The sequence below is a fragment of the Cynocephalus volans genome, chromosome 8 (genome assembly GCF_027409185.1).
Source record: "Cynocephalus volans isolate mCynVol1 chromosome 8, mCynVol1.pri, whole genome shotgun sequence".
Classification (NCBI taxonomy): Eukaryota; Metazoa; Chordata; class Mammalia; order Dermoptera; family Cynocephalidae; genus Cynocephalus; species Cynocephalus volans.
Window position 1 is genome coordinate 25,657,815 of NC_084467.1, and position 23,270 is coordinate 25,681,084.

General features: G+C 48.4%; 2 protein-coding genes across 2 annotated transcripts in view; one reads left to right on the forward strand and one right to left on the reverse strand.

Moving 5' to 3' along the window:
• HDAC1 (histone deacetylase 1) overlaps positions 1 to 15,980 on the forward strand; it is a 29,311-nt gene extending 13,331 nt beyond the window's left edge. Inside the window, exons 3-14 of the mRNA XM_063105294.1 lie at positions 2,682 to 2,799; positions 7,604 to 7,678; positions 9,252 to 9,390; positions 9,848 to 9,989; positions 11,230 to 11,322; positions 12,948 to 13,056; positions 13,149 to 13,289; positions 13,802 to 13,910; positions 13,999 to 14,129; positions 14,412 to 14,564; positions 15,051 to 15,099; positions 15,380 to 15,980. Coding sequence (XP_062961364.1) covers positions 2,682 to 2,799; positions 7,604 to 7,678; positions 9,252 to 9,390; positions 9,848 to 9,989; positions 11,230 to 11,322; positions 12,948 to 13,056; positions 13,149 to 13,289; positions 13,802 to 13,910; positions 13,999 to 14,129; positions 14,412 to 14,564; positions 15,051 to 15,099; positions 15,380 to 15,407 — 1,287 coding nt within the window. The 3' untranslated portion in view covers positions 15,408 to 15,980. The remainder of the gene's footprint in view (positions 1 to 2,681; positions 2,800 to 7,603; positions 7,679 to 9,251; positions 9,391 to 9,847; positions 9,990 to 11,229; positions 11,323 to 12,947; positions 13,057 to 13,148; positions 13,290 to 13,801; positions 13,911 to 13,998; positions 14,130 to 14,411; positions 14,565 to 15,050; positions 15,100 to 15,379) is intronic.
• A 222-nt stretch (positions 15,981 to 16,202) lies between these two features.
• On the reverse strand, positions 16,203 to 18,517 carry MARCKSL1 (MARCKS like 1). Its single transcript, XM_063106469.1, has 2 exons — positions 18,250 to 18,517; positions 16,203 to 17,481 (listed from the first exon to the last, which is right to left on the reverse strand). The coding sequence occupies exons 1-2, from the start codon at positions 18,334 to 18,336 to the stop codon at positions 16,969 to 16,971; spliced, it is 600 nt and encodes a 199-aa protein (XP_062962539.1). The 5' UTR covers positions 18,337 to 18,517; the 3' UTR covers positions 16,203 to 16,968.
• Between the last annotated feature and the right edge of the window lie 4,753 nt (positions 18,518 to 23,270).

Genomic DNA, 23,270 nt, shown 5'->3' on the forward strand with positions numbered 1-23,270 from the left:
ACACCAAGGCCACAGGTTCGGATCCTTATATAGGGATGGCCGGTTGGCTCACTTGGGAGAGTGTGGTGCTGACAACACCAAGTGAAGGGTTAAGATCCCCTGACTGGCCATCTTTAATAAAAAATAAATAAATAAATAAACAATAGATAAAGCACCTAGTTAGATAAATTGCCTGGTCCTTATAAGTGATTTGAATTTAGTACTACCTGGGCTAGAGGATAAGATATTTAAGGGGGATGCTAGAAAGGTGAGCAGGCATCAGTTTATTCTGGTTTTCCAAGCCGGGTTAAAGAGTTTGAGCTTGATATTGTGAGTAATGAAGCCTCTGAAGTGTTTTTAAAGAGGAGTGACATGATTAAGTTTTCATTTTAGACAGATTACTCTGCCCATAGGATTGAGAATAGATTTACAATGGTTAAGGTTGAGGCTGGGATACCAGTTAGGAGATTGTTGCCACAGTGCAAGCCAAAAAGATGGTGTCCTGGGGAAGGAAGTGGACATATTTGACAGATATGTTGGCAGTAGTTTCAAGAGAAGTTGAATGTAGTGGATAAGGAGAGAGAGGAATCAAAGGTGATACTCTGGTTTCTGTCTTTAGTAATTGGGTGGATGGTGGTGAGAATGGGAAACCTAGGAAAGAGAAGCATAGGAGAAATAGGGTAGTGGATGCAATCAAGATTATGGAGGTGTGATGAGAGGGCCTGGCAATGGGTTGAAATAGGAAAGCAAAAAAAGGCAGAGAGTTTAAAATGACAGTTAGGTTTCAGCCTGAATGGATGTTGGTATTTTTAACAGAAATGGTCAAAGGGAAGGTCTGAAAGTTAAGTTGAATTTGAGTGCTTCTAGGATCTCAGCGACAAATTGTTGGGTCCAGTTGAATCTGAAGTACCTCTAGGATTTGTGGGTGGAGCTGGCTGGGAAGTTACTGCAATTGTGAATCTGGAACTCAGAACTGAGATGAAGATGGAGTTAGTGGGGGCCTGCCCATGGCTCATTTGAGAGAGTGTGGTGCTGATAACACCAAGGCTATGGGTTCGGATCTCTATATAGGGATGGCCAGTTGGCTCACTTGGGAGAGCCTGGGGCTGACAACACCAAGTCAAGGGTTAAGATCCCCTTACCGGTCATCTTTTATTAAAAAAAAAGTGGAGTTAGTGGGCTGGCTGCTTAACTCAGTTGGTGAGAACACAGTGTTGTAACACCAAGGTCAAGGGTTCAGATCCCTGAACTCACCAGCCTCCAGGGAAAAAAAAAGAAAAAAAAAGAAAAGGAAAAGATGGAGTTTTAGAGTTTGTGTAGTCATCTGTTTAGAAGGGATAGCCAAAGCAGAGCTTTGATGACATTCCCAAGAGAGTAAAGGGTTTAATATAGTAAAACCAATTTGGTATTTGGAGTCAAGCCTTGTTTCTTTCACTGTGGATATTTTTTTTTTTAAGATGACTGGTAAGGGAATCTTAACCCTTGACTTGGTGTTGTCAGCACCACACTCTCCCAAGTCAGCTAACCGGCCATCTGTATATAAGGATCTGAACCCGTGGCCTTGGTGTTATCAGCACCACACTTTCCCAAGTGAGCCAAGGGCCGGCCCTCACTATGGATATTTTTGATAAAACAGTTATCTGTCTCTCAGTCTTATATTCCTCATTAAATTAAGTGAGGATTAAATAAGAGTTAAATAGTACCTGGAGCCATACCTCTGGATTACTTTTCCACTTTTACCAGCTGTGTAATCCTGCAAGTTACTTAACCTCTCTCTGCTGTAGTTTCCTCACAGTAAAACAAGTAATAAGAGTATGGATTTTAAAAGGTTGGTGTGAGCATCACATAAGATAGCATATAAGGTGCATGAAACAGTGACTGGCACAAAGTAGACACTCGATTAATGTTAGCTGTGTATTGACAATGCTTTGTAAACTTTAAAAATATTGGTAATTAGAGAAGAGGGTCATCTTTGAAGAAGACCCATGTCTAAGGGATGGGAGGAAGAGAAGAAAATTTTTAAAAGGGGGAAGGAGGGGCCAGCCCGTGTCTCACTTGGGAGAGTGTGGTGCTGATAACACCAAGGTCACGGGTTAAGATCCCCTTACCGGTCATCTTTTAAAAGGGGGAGGGGGAGTCATCAGAATGTGGGATGACCAGGAAATTATCATGTCAAGAAGTTTTAGTGGAGAGGATGTGATCAGAATTGTTGGTGTGATGATTTATAAAGGATTTCCCATCTATTTTGGTTGACATTACTTACCACTTTTTCTTGAACTCCTAGAGCTATTTGGCTCACAATTATATATCGTTGTAATAATAAAAAGTAGTAATTTGTAAAGCACTTTACCATTTACAAAGAGATTTAACTGTCTCATACAATTCTCACAACTTCACTGTGAGGTAGATATTGTCCCTATTTAGTAAATGAGGAAATTGAAGCTCAAAAGATAATGACTTGCCTAAGCAACAGATCTTGAGCAGTAGCCTAGGGGTCTTCTGATACTCAGTCTCCTTTGATAATCTTATATGCCTAATTAGATTGTAAGTTTCCTGAGGCCTGAATCTACTAATCAGTTATTTCTTTTAATCCTTTTATAGCACTCAGTGCTAGGCAGAAAATTTTTAAGTGTTCAAACTAGACTGAGTAAAGACTGGCAGTAGTCAAGAATAACTTGCCCTTTCTCCCTTCTGCCCTCTAGCGCCCTCACAAAGCCAATGCTGAGGAGATGACCAAGTACCACAGTGATGACTACATTAAATTCTTGCGCTCCATCCGTCCAGATAACATGTCCGAGTACAGTAAGCAGATGCAGAGATGTAAGTTCGTTCTGTTCCCTCCCTATTCGCAAGCCCCCAACTGGATCTCTCTTTCCATTGGAGAGGCCCACCCTGCGTTCTTTGCACCTCCAGTTCAGTTGATACCTGATTTCTCTTGCCTCTCAAGGATGCCAAAGTGCTTCTTTTTTCTCGAGTCTGGTTTTCCTTGTTTCCTGATTATAGATAATGCAGCTTAGACTTTTTCCAGCTAGGTTCACAACATTGTCCCAAGACTACTGTAATTATTGTAATGGAAAAAGCACTGACCTGGGAGAGGGAGACCATTTGTACAGGGTCCAGCTCTAACTCAAGTGACTAGGCAAGTCACTTCCCAGATTTTTTTTTTTTTTTTTTGTAAAATGGGCTAAGTCGTGTGATCTGTGATTTCTGTCCAACTATAACTGTCTGACTTTGTGAGTATTAATTGAGAATTTAGAGGCCACTCAGGACAGACTCTAGATGATGTAATCCTTGAGATGAGGTGATTCTAGCACTGTCCCCTGGGACTTGAAACTCTAGAACAGGTATCACTTCAGAAGCCACATAGTTTGTAGGAATCGTAGTGATTGCTTTAGCTATGGGAAAAAATATGTTCAAATTTGGGATATAACTGTCAAACCTGACTTCTCCCTTATTATTTTAGAAATGACTTCTTAGCACCTAAGACCTCATACAATAAAACAGTAACAGTATTGTCCAGAAGAAGTTTCAGTTAGCTTATGGCAGCATATATTGAAATATCAGGAAATCTGTGGCACTTGTTTATTGCTACAAGGTAGTCTGATTCCCAAGGAAGAAAGTTATTTATTAGTTACCATAACTATAAAGTCGTAATGATGACAGAACCATGATGACTTTCTTGAAGCATTAGGCTTCTTTGCTAACCCACAACTCCAAGAGCTATTGCCCCCTCTGAGTGAGGTATTTGCTCTCTGAATTGCATGGTCTTATTTCCTTCCAAGGTGAGACAGATTTATTTATTTTGTCATATAGATGTCCTATAACCCCTATAGATGGCTTTAGGGGTTTCCATAACCCACTTAGGCCAGGAATCAGGCTCCACTCTCAGTAGAGTGGGCTCTCATTAGAAAAGGTTGGTATTAAAGCAAGAAAATGAGCTTTCATGTCTTAGTTTGAATCCTCAGCTTAGCTGTGTGTTCTTGAGTAAGACTCCTAGCCTAAGACAGTAGTGTCTATTTCATAGTCAGGGATGGGGAGATATGTGAGATAATGTATTCAAAGTACCTACCCTCAATGAGTAGTAGCTTTTGCCATTATGACTTATTTTTGTTATTTACAAATCTGTCAAGGCAGACAAAATATTAGGCCCTCAGGAGTGTGCAGGTTCTACTCTAGCACTCCAGTTTTCCTGAAACCAGCATTCCAAAATTGTGCATTAAGGGCTGAGCAGAGCTGCTGATGCCATGTTTGTCTGCTTGGTGGTGGGGAGGCTAGAGAAGGAAGTCAGCACCCTTTTGGAGCCATGAATATTGTCCAAACTCCATCTGTTGCTCAGATTGGAATTTCAGTGGAATTATTGGACAGTGTGGCTCAGCAGACTCCTGTAGGCAATGCTGCTGTATCCTCAGTTGACTCATTCACTCAGTTCACACAAAAGATGTTGGACAACTTCTACAATTTTGCTTCATCGTTTGCTGTCTCTCAGGCCCAGATGACACCAAGTCCATCTGAAATGTTCAGCCTGGCAAATGAGGTTCTGAAATGGTATGAAAACTTTCAAAGATGACTAGCACAGAACCCTCTCTTTTGGAAAACATAATTTGAATAAAATAATTTTTAACGGAAAAAAATAAAAAATTAAATTGTGTGCATTAAAAAATTAGGTCTGGGATTTTCTCGTATGGGAAATAGGGTAAGAAGGAGGAGGCTGAGACTTCAGGGTGTATCTTACTGACTTGATTCAAAGCATTAAAGAAGGTCAGAGTAGGCAAAGACTTTAGATGTCACATACTGCGGGTAGACTTGGGGCATCTACTGAGACAGTAACAGAAATATAAGAGGTCTTTTGGGGGTAGGGAGGGTGGCTGGCCAGCACAGGGATCTGAACCTTTGACCTTGGTATTATAACACTGTGCTCTAACCAACTAGAGCTCTTTTTAATATTTGCCAACATCTATCCTAGGAAGTTTTACTTTGTGTGAAGACCAGATAACTCAGGTTTCTTTGCTCTTGGCTGGAATGTAACAAACTCTTTGTGGTCATTTTGAGACTTTGAGATCCTTGCCCTAAAGTTCTAACCTAATATTTAATTAATGAAAATTGGAACATGAATAATGAATAAGTGCATTTTTTTAGCAGATAGTCTATCAAAACATGGGGCTCATGGTGAAAACATGATAAAAGGGATTTCTGGTGGTCAAAAATTGGGAAACATTCTCATCCATTTTATAGAAATACAAACTGAGAGCAAGGGATGTGAAATGACTTTCCCAGAGTCACACAGCATATTGGTGGTAGAATGGAGAATGGAATTCTAGTCTCCTGATTCTGGGGTACTTTTAAATATGGTACATATAAAATATTTCAGATACAAGGGCTGGCCCGTGGCTCACTTGGGAGAGTGCGGTCCTAATAACACCAAGGCCATGGGTTCAGATCCCTATATAGGGATGGCTGGTTAGCTCACTTGGGAGAACGTGGTGCTGACAGCACCAAATCAAGGGTTAAGATCCCCTTACTGGTCATCTTTAAAAAAATAGAAAGAAAGAAAGAAAGAAAGAAAAATTTCATACACATACAAAAAGTATAAAAATGACATAATGAACATCCATGTAACCCACTACCCAGCCTAAGAAAGAAAACAAACAGTTGAAACCCCCTGGGCACCTCTCCTTAATCACATCTCCTTTCTCTCCTACTGCCATCTACCTCCTGCCCCATTACCACCACTGGCAAGCTATAAGCACTATCCTAAAGTCAGTGTTTAGTCCGATGCATCTCTTTCTTCAATATGCTTTTTACTGCCTTCTTTGCCTACCTCTGCTCCCCAATCTCTCACCCAGTATTGCTTCCCTTCAGTCTAAAGACAGCCTAAGAATAAGAAAAGTATTAATAGTGGGAAGAGGGGAAACCAACAGAAAGGTCTTCCGTAGCTTCACAGATTAGCTCATAGGAGTATCTACTGTCCCATTTGCCTTCTTTCCATTTCTAGTCACATAGCTATTGAGCTGAGAATAAATGGGCTGGCCATCTGAGCCACATTTTGGTTTGGGGCCTAAATGAAAATATTTTTTTCTCATGTCTAAAACATCCATTCCTTCCCATGGAGGCTCCCTCCACATCCCAAATGTGAGTATGGAGAAAGCTTTGGAAACCCAGGCAGACCAAACCTGCTTCAGGAGGAAGTGGCTAGAGAGGGAATCTATGGCAAATGGATAAATAGCCTGGCCCCAGGGACCAAAGTTCTTATTGACATAGCCTCCCAGTGTTTACCCAGGAAGAGAGCCACACACTGCTCACTCCCTTATGTAGCCACATCTCTTCCGAGTACCAGATCTTGGGCACCCTCCCAAGTTTAGAGCAGTGCCAGAATCGGTAACTCTTGTGGTTATTGCAAATACTGAGCTACAGCTATGTCTTGAGATGTTACCTCTGCAGTCCAAGCTAGGCTGTCCTACCCTCCTCATCCCAGGGCTCTTCCTCCTTGCTCTATTTTGAGAACTCCTGTTAATAAAAGTGGGTGCAGTGGGAAGATTAGGGTAAGAGAATAAGGATCTAGCCCCACTCCTGCCTCTCACTTCCTATATATCATTGATGTCTCTGTAGTTTCCTTTTCTATGAGTAGTCTTGTATCCGTAAGGTTCCTCTCTAGCTCTGTGAGTCTACAACCTCCAGGTGTACTTTCCTTCCTGTCTTTTTCCTTTCATTTGCATTATTATTTGCATGTGTTTCCACATTATATACTAGTTTATACTTTTACCCCTTTAGGCCTGAAATAACTTTATTCCAGTTGTCACTTGTGGGTGTAGTAGAAAGAGCACTGGGCTCTGGGAGTCAAGACACCTGGACTCTGATGTTGGCTCTGCCACTGCACTGGTTATATAACTTTGGGCAAGTCACTTAACTTCTCTGTATCCGTTTGTACCTCTGCACAGTGGGGTTGATATCTGTCTTGTCTAGCTCCTTAGGGTTGTTGTGAGATTCAAATGAGATTATATACGTGTAAGTACTTGGGAATAGGCCGTGGTATATTTTCACAGGCTTTTAGGACAGACACACCAAAGCTTAAATACTGTCTCTGCCATTTACTAGCAGTTCACCTCTCTGAGCTTGTTTTCCCATTTGTAGGATGGGATCAAATCTAACCTCAGAAGGTTGTGTGAGGATAAATGATATTATGTATTTAAAGCATTTAGCACAGTGTCTGGCACATTGTAAGCACTCAGTGAATGATAGTTATGTAGGTCTCTGTTCTTCACTTCCTTGTTGGTCAGCTGGAATGAGGTCCAGGAACAAACTCAGGCTGGAAGAAGAGGATACATTTTTCTCCCTCAAGGAATGAACCAACATTTTCCAAGTTGCTAAATGCTTCTCCATGTAAGATTTCTGTTAATTTTCTCAACAATTGGGTGAGGTGGATGTCATTATTGCTGATTATAGATAATGGCCTAAACTCAAAGAAGTTAAATGACTTTACCCAATCACACAGCCAGTAAGTAGTAGAACCTGGACTAGAACCTAAGTCTTCTGAATTTAAATTCTGTTTTTTTCCATCAGCTAATAAATATCTAAACAAAAACTAGAGGAAATTGTGGAAATTAACCTTTTGCTTATTTCTTTCAAGTCAACGTTGGTGAGGACTGTCCAGTATTTGATGGCTTGTTTGAGTTCTGTCAGTTGTCTACTGGTGGCTCTGTGGGTAAGGAATATACATCCCCTCCTCAAGGGCTATGCTGGGCTGTTCTAGTGAGGTCTGCCTTTTAGGCCTCTATTCTGGGGGGCGGTGATCTGTGACTGTGTAGAATGGTCCTGTGGGTTTTAACCTTAGGTCTTTAAAATGTCCTTCTGGTTCAGTCGCAGACTAGGTCAGTCTCTGACATAGTACTGCCAGGTGTCCTTGACCGTCCTCTCCCACCAAGAGATCTTGTATTCAAGAATTCCCTGATGACCTCATGGGGTTATTGAGATGTTGTATGTAAAAGCAATTTGTGATCTGCAAATTACTGTAAAAATGGAAGTATCATCATCTGTGTCTTATGAAAGAGTATGGTGATTGCCTTTAGAGGTCAGAAATACTCCTCACGTATCTCCCATTTCCATTTGTAACTTCTGGGTTACCATTAGGATTACTCTAATCCCTTTCTTAACAAATATTTATTTTCCTATAATCATTGTATCCACCCCCATCCCCCAATATAATCTCAAAGAAAAAATGTACAAAAAAAAACAGTCACCCACAATCACACTGTGGATAACTACTGTTACCATTTTGGTGTTTGTATGTCCATTATTTTTTGTGTGTGTATATATCTGGACATACCATATATACAACATCCATGTTTTATAAACATGTATTGCATTATATATATATAGTTTTTGTTTGTTTTTGGCAGCTGTACGGTACAGGGATCAAACCCTGGACCTTGGTGTTATCAGCAACACACACACACACACTCACACATACTCACACACTTTTGTGTCTGCATTTTTTATTTAGTAAATCTTTAAAATTTCTCTGTCTGTAGTATTCTTCTATGTGATTTCTAGTGGCTACATGATTATTACATGTTATTGACCTACTTCAGTTGATATAATCTGTTCCCTCTTGTTGGATCATTTGGATTATTCCATGCTTTTATTGCTGTTAACATTAACACTGCCACAAATGTACTTGCAAACATGGGTGTGTATTTCACTCTCACTTCTTGGTCCTATTTGTACTTTGAGCCTGCACTATCTTTGGTAACTTTTCAGAATTTTTTGACCATGTACCATAGTAAGAAATACATCTACACATGAAATCCAGGATATACATGTGTATGCGTACACAAACACACACTCATTCTGAAGCCAAAATTTTACAAAAGAGCAGTCACCTTTAATGTTACTCTAGTATTTTTATTCTACTCTATTTCATTTAAAAATATATAAGCACAGCCCTGTAACACCAAGGTCAAGGGTTCAGTTCCCCAAACTGGCCAGCTGCCAAAAATTAAAAATAAATAAATAAAATTTAAAAATATATTTTAATCATGACCCACTAAGTTAATTTTAAGGCCTACTAATGGGTTACTATCCTAAGTTGAGAAAATCGTTTTTTAAGAGTAGCCAGTACCATACTTATTCCCTGTTGGAATAGGGTAAGAGGGAGGGTACTATACAATACAGCTGTTGAATGGGCAGGTCCTACCTCTCACTGGGTTCTCGGGGCTTCTTGGGGAAAGAGGAGAGTGGCTTAGTAACAGGCTTATGTTCTTTCTTCCCATGCCCAGCAAGTGCTGTGAAACTTAATAAGCAGCAGACGGACATCGCTGTGAATTGGGCTGGGGGCCTGCACCATGCAAAGAAGTCCGAGGCATCTGGCTTCTGTTACGTCAATGATATCGTCTTGGCCATCCTGGAACTGCTAAAGTATGCCTGCCTGGCCTTGTCTCTTGGAGGAGCACCTTAGGCCAGGTTCCCACTTCCCTCTCCCCCTGGGCTTGCCTCCCTAGTTTGCTTTTCCTAGCGGTGTGCTGGCCAGGATGTGTTCTGTGAGTGTCTCTGGCCATCTTCTTTGACGGGGTCTTGGTTTGATCTGAGCCCACGGCAAGATCAGGGGCAGGCGCTGCTCAGATCCTGCCTCCAGAGTGTCCCTGTGTGGCTGGAGTTGACCCTGGCTGTAGAGTAGGAAGATCGGACTTGGTCGGCTTGGTCAGGCCTCTGGAGACACCTGGCCACTCTTCCACCTTCCTTCAGCCAGTTTCTACGTCTCTGGTGCTTAGAGATACCTGAGGGAGGCAGCCAGCCTGGTAAGCTGGGACCTAGCGCCCTTGGCGCGTCCCATCCCCAAAGAGTGCCCAGACCCCTGACCCCCTTCTGATCCTAGGTATCACCAGAGGGTGCTGTATATTGACATTGATATTCATCACGGCGATGGTGTGGAAGAGGCCTTCTATACCACAGACCGGGTCATGACTGTGTCCTTTCATAAATATGGAGAGTACTTCCCAGGAACTGGGGACCTACGGGTGAGAACTCCTTTTAGGGACCAACGAGCTCACCCTCAGCTGCCAGCTCTAACTCTCCTATCCCATGCCACTAAAAACCACTTCCTGTCTCTTCTGCCATTCAGAACACCACACCCCAATCTGGGCACCTGCCATAGTCTTTTTCCTTCCCTTATTCTGGAGGGAGGGAATAATGGGACATAGTGGGTCAGGGAGGGATAGGGGTCGCCTGACTTCCCTCCTGGCCACAGCTGGGTTGCATTACACTATTCTATGTCGCATAAGGCTTAAGTTTTGAGCTACGAATTGGGACTCTTACGGACCATCTCAAGGATTCTTAACATTTTTATTTATTTATTTATTCATTCATTTACTTACTTTGTGGCTGGCCGGTATAGGGATCCAAACCCTTGACCTTGGTGTTGCAAGGCTGTGCTCTAACCAGCTAAGCCAACTGGGTAGCCTTGGATTCTTAACATTTTTAGGTCACCTTCCCCTTTGGCCTTCTGACTGAAAGCTATGGACTCTTTCCCCAGAAAAGTACATGCAATTTTATGTTTGATAAAAGATAGCTAATAAACATGTCCCCTTACTGAAGCTCATTTATGAACTTCAGGGTAAGAATCCTTGGAAGCTACTTCATTCAATTGTTCTGTGTGCTTCTATTAGCATGAATATAATGAAATCAGCTGCTTTGTTATACCAGTAGTCCTTGGGTGAAAAAGTGGCACTAATTTAGTTGTTTGCTGTGACAAGCATTAGAATAAGTGAATATTTACTGTTTTGAAGTTAGTTGGAAGAACATTTCTTCCCTTTCTGTTCCCCTCCACTCCTCCTTAAAAAAGGGAGAATGAGGGTAGAGGAGTGAGCAGTAAAGCTCTCTGGAGAGAAAAGGGTTGTGGGGGGTAGGTGTTATTTCTGTGACCCAGCTGCTGGCTAGCTCTAACCCAATCCAGAGATAGAAATCTTATGGGGCAGGATATTCCATCTCTGGCCCCATCAACAGCCCCTCAGCCTGGGTGGAGCCTCAGTGGTGTGTGCAGAGAGGTGAGCTAGACTTGCCACTGAGGGGAATGATACTAATGATACTAACAAAGGTACCCCTGCTTTGTCCTGGCCCACCTCATGGGCCCAGCTTGTCTCTCTTAGAACCACTGCCTAACCACCACCACTAAGGAAAGACCTTAGCCTTCCAGCCCCCATCCTTGAACTTCCTCCTAGCTTCATCTTTCAGTTTTACTTTAATGTCCCCCTTGATTAGGATATTGGGGCTGGCAAAGGCAAGTATTATGCTGTTAACTACCCACTCCGAGATGGGATTGATGACGAGTCCTATGAGGCCATTTTTAAACCGGTAAGTGGCATTATCCAATTCTTGGGCTACAAACAAGGGATTGGTCTAGGGGAGGGATAGCAAAGCATCTCCGCCATACCTCAGGGGTCTTTCCCCATTAAGGCTAGTTGGGAAATGAGAGGTGTTTCAACCCTGGACTGTTTTTTGGTTTTGTTTTTTTAAGGTGACTAGTAAGGGGATCTTAACCCTTGACTTGGTGTTGTCAGCACCATGCTCACCCAGTAAGCTAACTGGCCATCCCTATATGGGATCTGAACCCATGGCCTTGGTGTTATCAGCACTACACTCTCCCAAGTGAACCACAGGCCAGCCCAACCCTGGACTGTTGTGTGGCCAATTAGGGGAACAAAAATCATCCAAATATTTGTTAATGCCCTCTGGAGGTTAGGCCCACTGCTGGATACAAGAAGGTCTAAGACATGTCTTTGCCCTTACAGTCAATGGTAGGGGAGATAGGCACATACCCAACAGCGTGTTGTCAGTGTTATTGTTTTTGTATCTCATTTCTTTAGATTCAGCTACTGAGAAATTATTCTTCTGGTGGTGTTAATGTCTCCTTGGTTTTTCCTATTTGTTGTTGCCTTACGTTGATATCTGCACGTTTGAAGAAGTAGGGACTTATTTTAGTCTGTCTGGGAAAGCCCTTCACCAGGCAACCTGTCCAGAGATTCTGGAAAGGCCATCTGGTGTATTTCATGGGGAGGCTTGCTGCCGGAGTCTTTGGGCAGGCTGACCTGGTGCCTGTGTTTTTGAGGGATGAACAGAACAGTGAGAGACAAACTGCTGCCTGGGCTAGTGAGAGGATAGTCAGGGATGATTTCACAAGGGTGGTGACATTTGAGCCGGACTTTGAAAAATGAGGAGGTACCCATGTAAAGAAGGAGGTGGGGGCAGAAGGGGTGGCATTCAGCAGAGGGAACAGTACCAGTAGAAGTGCAGAGGTGCCAGTATGTAGTGGCATGTAGTATGTATGTAGTATGACGTGTGGAAGGAGTGTTGAAGGAGGTAGTAGGAAATATATGTTGGGGTAGTATTTCAAAGCAGGTCTTGAATGCCATGATGAGGAGTTAGTTAATAGAGTATTAACCTAATAAGTTCAGGTAGTCATTCAGCAAACACCAAGTGCCTAATATGTGCTTAGTAAGGATGACAGAGAAGCCTGAGTTATTGTCCCTCTTGTCAGTAATGTTAGAATCTAGTTGTGAGAATAAGATATACAGAAGTAAAGTGCTTCCTCACAATGTAAGGCTCCAAGTCTGTAGGATCAAATGAGTAGAGCAGATGTAGCTAAGAGTCAGGAGGGCTTTCTAGAGGAAGTGGCACTGGAGCTTGGGCAGTGAAAGAAGGGAAAGATTTAGGGAGTTGACAGGGAGGCCACTCTAGGTTCAGCATTAATAGAGCTAGAAGGAGCTTAGAGGTCCTTTCAAATTGGAAAACTGAAATTCAAAGTGGAGAAACGAGAGCCCCAGCCTACTATTCCCTTTTCTCTACCACACCATGAGGGAGAGTGGAAAGGTAGGAGTGGCTGATAAGGAACAGAAGAAAGTGCTGCACCCACCCTTTCCAACCCCAAACCCCGCATAGCTTTTCTTGAAGTTAGTGGTGACCAATATGTGTCCTTTTAGGTCATGTCCAAAGTAATGGAGATGTTCCAGCCTAGTGCAGTGGTCTTACAATGTGGCTCAGACTCCCTGTCTGGGGATCGCTTAGGTTGCTTCAATTTGACCATCAAAGGTGAGACCAGGTAGCACAAGAATGGGTGGGCAGGGTCCTGCTGGGTGCTTCTATAACCCATTACTAACCCTAACCCCTTTCTCCCACCAAAGGGCACGCCAAATGTGTGGAATTTGTCAAGAGCTTCAACTTGCCTATGCTGATGCTGGGAGGAGGTGGTTACACCATTCGTAATGTTGCCCGGTGCTGGACATATGAAACAGCTGTGGCCCTGGACACAGAGATCCCTAATGGTAATAGTTCCAGGGCCAGGTTGGGCTGGGTGGAAGCTGGAGCTCATGTATCCTCAAGTTCACAACTCCTTCCCCATTGGTCACATGACTAGTCCTCTTCTGATACTAGTCATTGAATCTCCTGCCTATACCCTTGTATAGGCATAGCCATTAAAGGTATAGTCTATAACCTTGACAGACTATAGCCATCAATGGTTATTCACAGCTTTGGAATTTCTGCTCTATAGTGTAACTGGGGTAGTGAGTGAAGGGAATGCTTGCAAGGAGCATTGCCTTGAAGTGTCCTAAACCAGGGGCTTAGTTGGGCCTTCTCCTAGTGACATATATACCACTGGTGTGGACACAGGAGAATGGTGTTAAAAAGATTGAAATCCTAGCACCCAAGTCTCTCCCTAGCTTGGAATCATCCTTCTATTTGATGAGCAAACAGGCCTAGATAAACCTACAAATGCATTTCTCAGGGTTGCATGGTGGCCAGGTCTCTTGACTCTCTTCTCCCCTGACTCATTCAGAGCTTCCATACAATGACTACTTTGAATACTTTGGACCAGATTTCAAGCTTCACATCAGTCCTTCCAATATGACTAACCAGAACACTAATGAGTACCTGGAAAAGATCAAGTGAGTATATCCCCTGGCCATCCCCCTATTCCAGGCTCTGGTTTATCCCTAACCAGAGTCCAACTACTCCCTCTCCCACTGACCATAGACAGCGACTGTTTGAAAACCTGAGAATGCTGCCCCATGCACCAGGGGTCCAAATGCAGGCGATTCCTGAGGACGCCATCCCAGAGGAGAGTGGTGATGAGGATGAAGAAGATCCTGACAAGCGCATCTCGAGTAAGGCCAGACCCAGGGGCCGGTGCCTTCTCACTCAGTAGGGAGCTCTGCCTTCCTTCCCCTTGTTCCTGGTTTCACATTTCCTCTAAGCTATTCTCTCATTGAGAAACCTAAGTTTCAATTTCCCGTGCCTACAACAACAGGTTAGGGAGTCCGAGTTCCCTCCCTCTCCTCTTGGTCCTTTCCCCTTGGTGTCTCTTGGACACACAGGGAAGCACTGGGCATAGATCCTGAGATAAATAACCTCTTGCTCTCTCACCCATACTTTCCACTGCCTCCCAGTCTGTTCCTCTGACAAACGAATTGCCTGTGAGGAAGAGTTCTCCGACTCTGATGAGGAGGGAGAGGGTGGACGCAAGAACTCTTCTAACTTCAAAAAAGCCAAGAGAGTCAAAACGGAGGATGAAAAAGAGAAAGACCCAGAAGAGAAGAAAGGTGGGTTTGGGTTGGGCCAGAACTTGGGTCTTAAACCCTAGGTCTTGGAGGAGGATGGATCTATGTAGGGCACTGGGAGGAGGGAGCTGACTCAGGCCCTGTCAGCTCCTGTGGGGCTCTTCCTCAGCTCCTTGGGCCTTTCAGCAGCTCCCAAAAGTGGCAGTCCCACAAAACAATGAAACGCTTCGTCATTTCTACTGGCTGATTGAGCATGGCTCTCACATACTACCCAAGCCCTTTTCCCAGCATTTTACCCGTTTCCCAGGGGGCTGCCTCCACCCACAGGGTTCTTGGCTTTAGTAGGCTGGGAAACCGGTCCAACCTGTTTGTTCTCAACAGGGCTCACTGGGAGAACCTGGGATGGGGTTTTCTCTTTGTATGTCCAGTGAGCTGTAGTGTTGGGGGGGAGGTTTCAGGGTAAGTAAAGACCTCATGGGTCTTTCCAGAGGGGCTGCCCATGGCCATCCATGCACTCTTATGTTCTAGAAGTCACAGAAGAGGAGAAAACCAAGGAGGAGAAGCCAGAAGCCAAAGGGTGAGGAAGGAACTGTCTGTCGGCCATCTCCCTGGCATTGGAGCATCATCCCCTTTGTCCCACCACTCTGAGAGGGAAGGCACAGGGACAGCTGGTCCAGCTTACAAAGGCCTCTTTCAGGAACTAGTCTGTGTGTCTCTGCAGTTCTAGGCAGAGCTAGGAAGCCTCAGTCTCCAGCAGTCACCTGGGTAGCTGGGGTCCTGTGGCAGTCATTGTACCCACTTTTGCCTCAAGTCCTCTGGGGTGGGTTATCTCATGCCGGTCTCTGCTCTCTCCACAGGGTCAAGGAGGAGGTCAAGTTGGCCTGAACAGACATCTTCAGCTCTGGCTTCTTGCCAAGTTCTCCAACTTTCTCCCCCAACTGCTCAGATTTTATATTTTCTATTTCTCTGTGTATTTATATAAAAATATATTAAATATAAACATTCCCCAGAGACTAGACAGGAACCAGGGCCCTGAGCCCAGGGCAGCTGTGCTTGGTAAACTTTTCTAACAGCTGCCTTGCCACCCATCCCTCCTCAATTATTAAGTTTGAATCATAAAGGGTACCTGGTCTGGGTGGAAGGGATACTTTTATGCCTAAGTATCCATAAGACAAAATCCTGAAATGCCAAGTGCCTGTTTTGTAGCTTTGGAAAGGTACCCTTGCTGGGCATTCTAGAAGAGATGGCTGGGTCTTCAGAGACCCCATGTTCTTTTGTCTCCTAAGTTAAAACAGCCGTTTTTAGATTGGTTCTGTTCTCATACCTTCTTCCCACTGGCCTCAAGTGAGCCAAGATACACTGCCTGCCCTCTGTCTTCCCCCAATTCTGCAGGTGGAGGTGGTAGTCTAGTTTCCTTTTTGAGATACTATTTTCATTTTTGTGAGACTCTTTGTAATAAAATGGTACATTTCTATACCCTCCTGAGTGGTGGTTTTCTAGCAGTGTCCCTGGGTTGATTTTAACTCTTCTTCCCTGCTTTTCTGGTTCTGGTGTCAATGAGTGTTTGGGCAACCCCCTCAACAAGAAAACCCATAAACTTACCTGTCTTAACCCCTTCCTTGAGGTTTGACTACCAATCTTCTCACCCTACCCCCAGAAGACCACTCATTAAGGCAGCACTAAAGGGACGACATTTATTCCTTTTCCAAATGTTACAGTAAAACCAGGTGGAAGAGAATGGTTTTAGCAGTTAGAAAAAAAAAAGTACAAATCTGGGGTTTGGCCATTAAAAGTTATTTACAACAATGGGAGAAGAAAAGACAACAAGAAATTGTTTCACATTACAGACCTCTCCCCCACCCCAAAGCCTAATACTTGCTTATCAAGTCAAAAAAGAGACACAGTCGATTCACAAGCTGGAGGTTTGAACTTGAGTAAGACATTTATAAAAACCTGGACTGAGGCAGTGTCCTCCCCAGCCCAGGTGCCACTAGGCACAGCACAAGAGACTAAAAACTCAACAGAGGGAAGGCTGGACACTCAGGGTTTCGGAGTATAAGCACCCCACTTCTGGCTCAGGGATTTGGGCAGTCAGGTAAACAAAACCTACTTGGAAAAGAATTGGGGAAGAAAACCAGCAATTGCCTTCTGCAAGGGTGGGGCCAGAGAAGGAGGTAGGGCCAGGGATAGGAGCATTTCACATCACTAACCTAACTTGGGAAACTGTAAGGGACCATCTTCAACTGGCCTTAAGAGGAAGACCAGATGGCTGATGGGAGAATCCACAGGAGGGAGAGGAGGAGGAGAGGGAACGTGGCTGGGAGGGGGCAACAACCCCTTCCTTTCTGGGCACAGGAAGGCAGCCAGGGCACCAGGTCCAGGTAGTGACCTCACAAGGACAGCACAGTTTTTGCAGCTTAGAGATCACCCACCTGCCCCCACCCAGCTACTCATTCTCAGCGTTGGCCGGTGTAGGGCCACTCTCCGGCCCTGAGGGAGTGGATGGCTCTGCAGCCTGGGGCCCTGCCTCTTCTTCCGTGTCTCCTCCCTTGGAGGCAGCACTAGCCTCTGCCCCCTTGGCCTGGGGCTCCTGGCTCTCAGGGGTGGGCACAGCCTTCCCTTCCTGGGCAGTGCCCTCGTCGCTGCAGGCACCGATCTCCCCCTGCTCCTGCTCTTCCTCCGTGGGTGAGGAAGCAGAAGAATCACCCCCACCCTCCTTCCGATTTCTCTTGAAGGACAGGCCGCTCAATTTGAAAGGCTTCTTGAAAGAGAATTTCTTCTTCTTCTTGGGGGTCTCCTTGGGGGGAGCCTCCCCCTTGGCCTCAGCGCCCTGGCTAGGGGGTGCTGGCTCGATGGCATCGCCAGTGGCCCCGGCCGCCTCATCTGTTCCGTTCACAGGGGGCGACTCCCCTTCACCCTTGGGGGATAAGTCTCCATTGCTTTTCACGTGGCCATTCTCCTGCAGGGCAGAGGAGACAGCAATGAGGGCTGGGGCTCCTCACCTCCCCCGGCCCGCTTCTGACCCCCTCCAGACAGCGGGGTCCCGAAAGTCTGGCTTTGGCTTCACCCCACCCTGGGACCGAGCGCGCAGAGGCCGCGGCCGGCAGGAGGCGCTGGGTCCAAGGCCCCCACCCCCCTCCCCAGGGGCGCGCTCTTATTCCGCGCGGAACCGCTCCGGGCCGCGGATCCCGGGCCGGCGGGCGAGCCGTGCCAGGCGATATTGGGCGGGAAGCCGCCCGGGGCGCTGTCTCCCTGCACCTGGACGGCCTATTTTTCCAGCCTACTGCTTTGTGTAAACGGCCCCCCACCCACCCCAGGCTCTCCCACATCTCGGCTTCCCCCTAAAAAAAGACCGTGGGCCACGGGGATCAGGTCTGCGGGGGGAGTGCCCTCCCCGCCGGGCACCCGCCCCACGGCCCCTGAGCGCCCCCTTGGCGCGGCCCAGCAACGCCTTTGTTCCCCGCGCGGCACTCGGGGCGGCCGGAGAGCAGCGCCGGGGGCCGGGGCCGCGAACAAAGAAGGCGGCGGGGCCCGGCCGGCGCCCCCTCCCCGCCCCTCCCCTCGCTTCGCCCGCGGGGGCTGCGGCGCCGAGAACAAAGGGACCGGGCGGGGGAGGGGGCGCCGCGTGTCCCGGGCCGGACAAAGCGCGCGGCCCCGGCCCGGGGCCCTAGAGGGGGGCGAGGTGCGAGAGGAGGGGACCGGGGCTGGCCGTGCGGAGCGCACCCACCTGTCCGTTGGCCTTCGCGGGAGAAGCGCCTGCTGCCTCCTCGGCGGTCACGTCGCCCCGGGGAGCCTTGGAGCTCTGGCTGCCCATGGTGGGGGCTCTGCTGAGGGGCGCCCGGAGCCGCCCCGGGCTCGCGCCGCAGGGGATAGTTCGGCGGGGTCGGCCCGGCCGGCGGAGGGGTGGGGCTGGCGCCTGAGGGGGAGGGGTGTCGGGGGGAAACCGAGCTGCACCCCCACTCCGCAGCCGACCCGCTAGCTGCGCCCGCCGCCGCTCCGCTCCGCGCCAGAATGCCGCCCGCCGCCCGCCGAGCGTCTATATATATGCGCCCAGGGCTTGGGGCGGGGCCGGACATTTAAATGAGCGCCCAATCGAGGAGCGGAGGCGGGGTCAGGTCGCAGGCCCTATTTGCGCAGTGGACTACGCTGGCGATCTGGTCCCCCTACCCCACCCAACTACGGGGGCAGGTAGGGTCCGGTGTGGGAAGGAGGGAGGCCGCTCCTCGGGCGAGCTGGGCGGGGCGGGGGCTCCTAGAGAAAAGGGGAGACAGCAGCCATTCCTTCCCCTCGCCGCACCATTCCCTTCCCCGCGCGGTGGAGCAGCCCCCATCGCCCTGCTTCTGCACTGACGGCCCCTAGCAGTGCCCCCCTTGAACTCTTGGAAGGGCTCACACGCCCAGACTCATCAGACGACTGGTCCTGAGTTGTGCTGCAGGAAATGTGGGCGTAGAAGCGGCAAGGCCCCGCATTGGGCTCGGGGCCCCTCGGGCCTGGAGACCGGTCGGAGGTCCCACCCACATCCCTGCCTGTCTGCGGCGGCCAGCCTGGGAGGTCTGACCTGCCGTGGGGTCACTTATGTCAGACTGGAGAGGCCCGTCTCTCATCCTTCCTCTCAGTCCCTTGGTAGCCAGTCATACTGAGGCCCGGACAGAAAAATTCACCTCCAGCCCCTCCTGCCCTAGGCCTGGACCCTTTACGAAGTCTTTTCTGGGGGTTCAGTGCCCTTGACGGGCATGTCCAGCCCCATTTGAAAGCTGAGGAGCCTGAGTCTGGTGCTTTCCTCTCCCCACACACAGATCTGCTCCCCTACATCGGGGCTCCCTACAGACCTCAAGACACTTCAGTTTCTGAAGGGGAGGGATGGGACAGCCCCTTGAGGACAGCTCCCAAGGCTGCCCAGACCAGCCTGCTGCCCTGCCTGAGGCTGAGGGAGCCTGCAGGCAGGGTGGGGTGGCCAGAGGTGCTCTGGCTCGCGTCCTCTGTCACTTCTTCCTCTGGCCTGGGTAGGTTGGGGAAACCCCAAGATCTTGGCTGGCCCGGATGTGTGTGTCCGGCTACCTGCCCTCAGCCTCCAGGAGGAAAGGGACAGGGGCTGGAGGAAGCAAAGTGTTGCAAAAGCAAGGCTGTGTCCCAGCCAGCTCAGCACGTCTCTCCCTCCTACAAGTAAGGCCTCCTGGGAGGCCTGAGGCTGTAAGGTGTGAAATACCCCAGGGCCTGAGAAATAGGAACTCCTCACAGATCTGACCACAGAGGGGGCAGGAAGGATGAGGTGACTTCTACATTCTGCACTCAGTCCCGTGTCCTCCCCACCCCCTCACCCCCAGACTACAGAATACTCTCAGCTTTATTAGCACCCCTCCCTCCATCTTACAGACTGGGCCACTGAAGTTCAGAGAGGGAAAGTGACATGCCCAAGGGCACACAGCAGCTACCAATAGCTAAGGGTGAGAAAGGGTTTGTAGAGATCTGATAAAATGATTTGGGGGCTATAAGGAAACCCCTGGAAGAATTTCCAATTGAGAGCTGGGGCTACGTGGTCAGAGTGGGAGGCAAGAAGAGCTCGTTTTGGGATGGGAGGGGCACCACGCCCCACTGCTGCTCACTGTCAGTTCAGTGACTCCTCCATCCGCTGCCACTAAGGGGTGGACGTCGTGACCTGCTCTCTGTCTTCGTCACAATAAGAAACCCACAATACTGCCAGGCGCTGACTGCACCAGTTGGCAGGGCTCAGATTCAGAGTATTTGAGTCCTGGAGGGGTTGGGGTCAGAGGTTAAGAGCAGATCCCAAGGCTCCTGATCCCCAGGTGCTGTCTTGCAGGGTTAAGAGGCAAATCTCCTGGAGGACCCCAGGAAGGGGGAGGAGCATGGAGCTAAAGGACCCCGAGTCCGCAGAGCTCAGAGGGAGCCTGGTCCACAGGGAGGCCCTGCATCCCTACCAGACATCCCAGGAGGCTGGAGAGAGTGTGCCTCCCAGCAAATCCAGGTCCCAGCAGAATCTGACTTCTGGAAGAGGGAAGAGGCTTAGGATGCTGAGGGGTGGGGGTGGGGGGTACAGCAGCCCCCACGGCCTCCTCCGTCCACAGTGTGGCTCCTTCCTCCCCAGCTGCTGCCAACCCAGACAATGCACCCATTGTTCTGTGTCCGGGAGCCTGTGTGCAACTGTGTGTGTCGGTTTCTCTCTGTGTGCAACTGTGTGTATTGCTCTGTTTTTGTCTGTGTGTGAGACTTTGTGACTGTGCTTATGTGTGCGTGTGACCAGGTGTGTGTATGTTTGTGGTTGTGTGAGTCTGCATCTTAGTTTGGCTCCGTGTATTCAAGGGTGAGATAGAGAGCCTTGGTGACTCCTGGTGACTCTCTGAGACTTTCTGGGTGTGTGCCTGTCCTTCCTTGAGACTGTGTGTCAGTGACTGTGTCTGACTGTGATGGGTGTGTAACTATGAGTGTGTGTGGCTGTGTGAGAATACCTATGAATGTGTGGAAGAAAGAGTGGCTATTTTCTGTTCGCATGAGTGTTCCCATGGGGGGCTCTGTGTGCCTCCGTGGGTCACTGATGCTGTGGTGGTCAGAACCTTAGGGCTGGCTGGTTAGGTCAGTTGGTTAGAGTGCAGCCTTACAACACCACGGTCACAGGTTCAGATCCCTGAACCAGCCAGCCACCAAAAAAAAAAAAAAGAACATTGAGCTTTTCCAGGACAGAGTGATAGGGAGAGGAGGAATGGGAAAGACAGGGTGACTATGGGATGGACAGGGGACAGGGGAAGGGCAGCTGTAGGGACTAGTGACCCCATGTTCACACATCCCCCACCTCTCCTAGTTCTCCCAGTTCTATTCCAGTTCTCCTGGTAAGGGCCCAGACCCTGGACCCGGCCTGAGACTTTCCCAACCCCCAGTGAGTAAGGCAGGGACAGAGGGCGTGAATTTCTCTGGCAGGAAACCAGGGGTCTCTGGAGAGACACAGGGCAGGGGTGAAGGAGGGAAGAGGGCAGAAGAGAACATTGACCCACAAAGGGGCGGTGCGGGGGGCTCCTTCAGGCTTCTGAGGCCCCAGGCCCTGTGGCAGGGTCAGATTAGATGCCAGGTGAGGTGTGAGTGGGCATTATCTAGTCAGAGATGGAGGGATGGGCCTTCCTAGTGGAAGGACCAGCGTAGGGAAAAGCCTTGAGATGGGAACAGACATCAGAGAATGGCTAAGTTCCAACGGAGGCCCTGAGGAAGGGTGACTTGACACAGCCCGGCTTCCAGTTCCCCATCTCGTGGGGAGCATCAGCAGACCTGGACACCTCAGCTGTGCCCCCAGGTCTGCCTCCTCCTGTTGTCACCACGAGCCAGTCCTCTCTCCTCTTTGGCCTCACTCTGCTCATCTGTACAGTGAGAGGTTGGGCCCCGTGATTCATAGTCAGAAAGACTTACTGGAGTTCCTCCTTCTGCTCACACTCGGAGAAGGCTAACTGGTGAGTCACGCAGGGTCCCTGCCCTCTGGGGCTTCCCATCTAGGAGAAGAGACAGGCAGTGCCTCAAGGGGAGAAGAAAGAGCCAGACGTAGGCTTAGATGAGGGGCCTGTGGGCACATGCAGAAGAGTTAGAGCAGGATAAAGGGAACAGAGGTCTGTGTGAGGGTGGGGGTGGAGGGAGAGGCCTATTTTGTGCAAGGCTTGGGAGAAGGACTCATTGACTGGGTGCAGGGACCAGCTGGGGACAGGGAAGTGATGCTGCTGCTGCCTACTTTTCTGTTTGTGGTGACAGCTGGTGAAGTGGAGCCATTGACTGAAACAGGACATCACGGGGAAAAAGAACTTGGAAGGGAGTTGCTGAATCTAGCCTTGCTGAGTTTGAGGTGCCCAGGGAACATTTAGGGGGACATCCAGGAAGCAGCCTGAAGTCTATATGCTTCAGCACGCAGACACGTGATCATGCTTCCTGAGCCAAAGGCCAGAGCCTAAAGTCTGGCTAGTGACCTTACAGGGACAGCAGAAAGAGGTTTTTAAGTCAGGACTGACCCCAGGAAATTTGGGCCTCTGGGGCTGGCCCATGGCTCACTCGGGAGAGTGTGGTGCTGATAACACCAAGGCCCCGGGTTCTGATCCCTATATAGGGAGGGCCGGTTAGCTCACTTGGGACAGCGTGGTGCTGACAACACCAAATCAAGGGTTAAGATCCCCTTACTAGTCATCTTTAAAAAAAAAAAAAAAGAAAAAGAAATTTGGGCCTCTAGTTGCTGCCAATAAGAGGCTAACTGCAGCCAAGCAGTGCATGAGGTCACCCAGGAAGTACCTTGGCAGGGGGAGAACTGCATTATGGGGCAGATGGCAGGAGAGGGCCCAGAAAGGAGCTGAGGCATGGTCCAGGGAAACCCCAGAGAGCAGGATCATAGAGATCCCTGACCACTGGGGAGAGTTTAAAAAAGGCAGGAAGAACCAACAGTAATAATCATAGCCGGTAGCATTGATTATGGGCTGATTGCATGCCGAGCCCTGGGCAGCTGCTTTCCCTACATTTCTCATGACCCTGTGAGATGTGAACCATCATTGTTTCCATTTGCAGAGGAGGAAACTGAAGCCCAGGGAGGGGAGTGTTTATGTGAGCCGCATAAGAGGAGGAGGTCAGCACCAGCAGAACGTGCTTTCCAGGAGCTCCAAGGAGCATGGTGGTGCTAGGCTCAGTGGGAGGCATCCAGAGAGGGTTCTGATGCTCAGGATGAGAGGAGCAGTCAGAGATGTCGGCAAGGAGGGGCCAGGCAGCTGCAGGGCC